General features: G+C 39.8%; 1 protein-coding gene across 2 annotated transcripts in view; it reads left to right on the top strand.

The window, feature by feature from the left end:
- The first annotated feature begins 12 nt into the window (after nucleotides 1-12).
- The window catches only part of LOC117120545 (acidic phospholipase A2 E-like), a 6,711-nt gene continuing 993 nt past the window's right edge, over nucleotides 13-5,730 (top strand). Inside the window, exons 1-3 of one of the 2 annotated variants that reach the window (XM_033265569.1) lie at nucleotides 13-200; nucleotides 4,160-4,313; nucleotides 5,317-5,449. In XM_033265569.1, coding sequence (XP_033121460.1) covers nucleotides 122-200; nucleotides 4,160-4,313; nucleotides 5,317-5,449 — 366 coding nt within the window. In that variant the 5' untranslated portion in view covers nucleotides 13-121. Of the gene's footprint in view, nucleotides 201-4,159; nucleotides 4,314-5,316; nucleotides 5,451-5,730 lie in introns of both variants that reach the window. The other variant, XM_033265570.1, reaches the window with a different exon arrangement.

Below are 5,730 nucleotides of genomic sequence, written 5' to 3'. Positions count from 1 at the left end.
AGATGTGTATAATAGCGCCATCTACGACTCATTATAATTGCCGTATCCTAACATTTACATTTCTATTGAGGTTTAGAACGAAAATTATTCACTGCTGCACTGAATTTTAATTTTAACCAGCATGCAGATAATTGTGTCAACGTTATTCCTATTACTGATACATCATGGCACATCGATATACGTTGGGGATTGGGAAACAGGTATTTAAGCATCGTTTAGGCTTGTATTGTAGGCTAGTCCATTATATGGTTGTTTTATTGTAGTCACCTCAAAATAGAAACGCATATGCTATTGTAAGTCTAATGCTGCACTATGGTAGCCTTCCCTGTAGAGAATGAGGTTATGTGCTAATAAGACAACAAGCATTCCAAAATTAGTTGAAGGAATAACTAACATAGACTTATTGGCTTACTTGAATCATTGTTGAGTTGCCGATACACTATCACCCTCGTCATATAACATTTGATCATGTATATTATGCATATAAAAGAATAATTTCTCCCCTAATTATAGAGTATTACGTTGGATTAATTACCCTCAAGTTAATAATAAAATTAAGAAAAAAGAAAACATTAACATCATTGTCTTCAAAGTATTATTTTTGTACGCAATTCATAAAATATTTGACTATAGAACTATGATTATTCATAATAATAATAATTATAATACTGATAAGTCTTAGATGTCCCTACTTCTAAACTAAAATATAAAAGTAAAAAAGAATATAAAAGGCAGAGTAACAGTAAGCAAAAATATTAGTATATAATGTTATTAATATACACATCGAATAGGCCTACGACAAATATAATCATAATGTTATGCTTGTATATCGATTAAGACGTGCTAACAATCAAACGTTGGCACGTCGCACAGCAACGTATGAATGCGGACGCTCATCCATGAACGATCGAAAATGTTATTATAAATGCAAATTATAACAATATAGACAATACCTGATTATTAAACAGATTCTTAAGATCTCTTAATTGATATACACTTGCGTGTGAAGGGCAGTGGCACCCGATCACCACCCGAGGCAGCCACCAACAATCACTGACCAAGAGTGTAGTGTAAACTCATTGAGTATTAAATTAAAATACATGGAACTTCGAAGTTTTTATTAGAATTAAGCAGGGTACTCACTGCGTAGGACGGTCGTCGGCCGACTCGATATTTGCGGGCTTTCGAAATGGGCGACGCGGGGAGCTGCAACGGGGAATTCAGTCAACCATGAACGTCGTACTATGCACTTCCCGTCTCAACATCAAAGCTGTTTCGATTTACAGGACGACGCGCTCCCTCGTATCGCGTGATCAATTATGCAGGCGCCCCTACCCCCACCCTACCCTACCCCAGCGAGCGCTTATTTATATAACTCGCGTTGCCGTAGTCAACACAACGCCAAATCGCTTAAAGCCCGTTGTCATGTCGGATCCACACATAACGAACGACTTCCCCATGTATTCGCATGCGCAGTACGGTTTCACGCTCCACCACCAACAATCAGCAGACGGCGTCGCGTCGTCTAGCACTTACATGGAGTGGAGTTGGATTGTCGTGCAACGGTCCTACGACCGTCGTACGACGCAGTGAGTAGGCCGACACAGCGTTATAGCCCCTAGACCACATAATATGTAAGGAACACCCATTAAGAACATAATTTCCTTCCCTTCGAACATTAGGCCCTAACCTTTCCCAATTCACGATTTTTGCTACGATAAAGCACGATTTTTCAATTTCGAAAAATCGCAATGGCGTCGTCGTAAATGTCATGGTCAAAAATAAGGTGTCAGATTTCCCCGAAGGCGGGGGGGGGGATGACAAAAACGGAGTGGGCGTGGTCGAGCTTCGATTAAAAGGTTCCAAAAGTGGTCCTGTGGGAGAAGCCCCCGAAAATTTCGACAATTCAGGGGTTTCAAAGGCTTATTTAATCGATTTTAGAGTCTAATAATACTGTCTCTTATACACATCTAGATGTGTATAAGAGACAGGGCTTGTATTGTAGGCTAGTCCATTATATGGTTGTTTTATTGTAGTCACCTCAAAATAGAAACGCATATGCTATTGTAAGTCTAATGCTGCACTATGGTAGCCTTCCCTGTAGAGAATGAGGTTATGTGCCGTCGCGTCGTCCAACACTTACATGGAGTGGAGTTGGATTGTCGTGCAACGGTCCTACGACCGTCGTACGACGCAGTGAGTAGGCCTACACAGCGTTATAGCCCCTAGACCGCATAATATGTAAGAAACACCCTAATTAAGAACATAATTTCCTTCCCTTCGAACATTAGGCCCTAACCTTTCCCACATTCACGATTTTTACTACGATAGAGCACGATTTTTCAATTTAGAAAAATCGCAATGGCGTCGTCTTAAATGTCGTGGTCAAAAATAATTCATCGTATTGCATCGCACTGGATCTTGATGTCATCGTGATGGAGCACGATTTTTTTGGAATGTTAAAAAAATCGTGCTCAATCGTAGCCGTGAAAAAGATCTTGGTCTACCACAGCGGCATCGAGTGAGTGGCATAATGTCGTCGTTTGTCGTGACTGTGTCTTGTCCATTCGTACTACCAACAACACCTACGACAAGCCAAGACGTCGCTGCTGTGCTGAGACGATTAGATACGATGCCACCAGGATACCATCAAGACCGTGGTTTATATCACGTGGCTCTGTGTCAGAAAAGTGTTTCAACACACTGGACAATTCCTTGCTCACTTGGAGGAAGTTTCTGAAGCCTCTTGGGTCTTCTCTATTTAACTCTACTAGTAAGTGTTCATACTGTTTAAAATATGGACGACGTAAGAGCCATGGCTGTACCCATACACTTCGTTTAGGCCTATGCATTCGACGTGACCGACGTTTACTCTTGATTATCAAAACTGTAGCAGCTAACAAATTTTCTTCTTCTATAGCAGCAGCTTACAAATATTGATGGTGTTTGAACAGTGCGATTTTTTGTCATGTCATGTGATGTTTGTTTTTGTGATGTAGTATGTGCGTCTTGTTAAATCGTGCTAACGCCGTGCTTGCGTCTTTGTAAAATCGTAGTGACGTTGAATTAAAATTTTGGCAATTCGTAGTACGTCGTCCCAAATCGTAACTCTATCGTTATAATTCGTAAAAATGTCGTCGCACTATCGCATTAAGGCCGTAATACATCTTAACGGCGTACTAGTAGCGTCTTGATGAAACGTAAAACTTGAACTTTTTGAGTACGAATTACTACGATAGAGCGCGAATTTTAATTTTTTTTTAATCGTGCTCCATCGTAGCAAAAATCGTGAATGTGGGAAAGGGGCATTACTGCACGCGCGCCACCTCGGCGGAAAAATCCTGGATCCGCGACAGAAGGGTGAATTACATGCACAAGTCACCTGAGCACATAATCTCACATATCAAGTAAAAACCAGGGGTGGCGCCATGATTTGCCCGACGGGGAATAGAATTAAATCAATTACCAACAACCAAAGACATACACCAAAGATCAGGGGTGGTGCCAGGATTTGCCCGACGGGGGCGCGGGGGCGAGGTCTCCGACTGAGGGGCGATGCCCCGACAAGGGGTCAGATTTCCCCGACGAAAGCAAATTGGGCGTGGTCGAGCTTCGATTAAAAGGTTCCAAAAGTGGTCCTGGGGGAGAAGCCCCCGAAAATTTCGACAATTTAGGGGTTTCAAAGGCTTATTTAATCGATTTTAGAGTCTAATAATATGTAAAAAATATATATCATATTTTTTCTCCCAGACGAATTATGCTTTTTCTCCGAAGGGGGGGGGGGCAGCTCTCCCCGACGGGGGGGTGCCCCCTGCCCCCGCTGGCGCCACCCCTGGTAAAAACGAAGTTAAGTTTACGACCTCTAACCTACATTCCAACAGTAATTCACTAATACTATTTGTCCTTATATGCTTATTTGTGTCACTAAGTTTTTAGCTTCCACGTTCTTTGAATCGTAATTTTATTTCTTGAGGGGTTTGCTACAGACACTACCATAAGTTCGATAGTGAAACAAACTTTTAAGATTGTGATGCAAGCCATTGTGATTTTGGACTGTATATTTTTTCTTCGGAATGAACTCATTACTTTCATTTTATGTAATGTTATGTATAACACTTAAAATTAATGAGTAATGAAATGTTATGTAATAATCTTGTAGGTTCTCCCCGGCGGCGCTCTACGCGGGCATTGGACCAGTTTAAGTCGATGGTGAGATGTACAACACCACATCGCCACGTTTTAGAAGCATATAACGGTTACGGTTGTTGGTGCGGGTTCGGCGGAGGTGGAAACCCAGTCGACGAAACCGACAGGTGAGTCCAAGCAATGACAATGCGGATTATGTCTAAGGAACAATTTTCAACGCATCTCGTACTCCTACATTCAGACTGACATATAATCAGTTTTATTAGTTTTTTTTTATTGTTTGTCGACTGGTAAAATATCGAGCTATTTTTAACCTGGTCTGTTGTTTATCATGCTTTTAAGTCAACAGGTGGACATAATGTATGCTATCGCTAAATAATTTTTTGTAACATGATACCTGAATACATCTGCCTATGCCTACGATATTATATATACGTGTGTGTGTGTGTGTGTGTGTGTGTGTGTGTGTGTGTGTGTGTGGGTGTGTGTGTGGGTGTTTGAGCCTAAAGTTGTACGGGAGAGTGACTAGTGAGTAGATTCGTAACAATATCGTAGGGACCGAGCTAGCGAGAGATTGCGGGTTCGAGTCCCGGAATCACTTTTTTTTATATTTATATACGAGGTACGGTATGTTGTGGCAAAATTGAAATTCAAGTTATTGGTATTTTCAGATACCTGATTATGTGATCTTTAAAATGAGGGGTCAGTCATTGAAATTGCACATTTTAAGCCTAAGTTACTGGAAAGTGAAAGTACAGCACTCTTAGAGTCAAGATAAACATGGATTTGAGTAATTGCCTTCCAAAGTTATTACCGGTAGTGGATACCTTGTTCAATAGAATTAACTATCAAAATAACATTAAATTAACAATTTGTTGACCACTTCCAGAACTAATACTTTGGGATATGATTAATAAGACATTAAACTGTTGACCTATAGTGAAAAACAAAATTGGATTTTTAGTCATTTTTTTAGCTCCCAAATTTACTCATTTACTGAATACTGGCCTGTGCGACAACTTAACCATTTTGCCACAACATGCCTCATGAACATTCGTTGATAAACTATGTTTGATAACATCAAGTTTTCTAAATATTTGAGAATTTGTTTTCAGTAAATCATCTTATTGTGTCATGATAATTTTTGCGTTTCTTTATATTCATCTCTAGGTGTTGTATGAACCATGATCAGTGTTATTCTGAAGCGATAAAAAAACACGTATGCTCCAATACTGATGTCTACATTGCACGATATGAATTTGCTACGACTGAGTGCCGATCAGATGCTGCAAGCATAACCTGCAGTAATTAACACATTTTTATTACTAACTATAAGATGAAAATAGTGTTTACTGGGTCCACTTATTGCTAACTAGGGCGGTTTAATTCAGTTCAGAGCTAAAAAATGTTGTTGCTGTGCAACTGTTGTTTGCTGCTGCCGCGGTATACAGCGATATAGGGGTGTTTTCCCAATTCATATTCTATTTGAATTGAGTGAGCTTAATTTTCCTTATCTCTCTTTTTTCCCATTAATTTAGTAGTGTATAGAATAAATAAATTGTGATAATATATATTATATATATA

This window comes from Anneissia japonica, unplaced genomic scaffold (assembly GCF_011630105.1).
Source record: "Anneissia japonica isolate Jap-2015-1 unplaced genomic scaffold, ASM1163010v1 scaffold287917_len653891_cov171, whole genome shotgun sequence".
Taxonomy (NCBI): domain Eukaryota; kingdom Metazoa; phylum Echinodermata; class Crinoidea; order Comatulida; family Comatulidae; genus Anneissia; species Anneissia japonica.
This window is presented reverse-complemented; position numbering and strand designations above follow the sequence as displayed.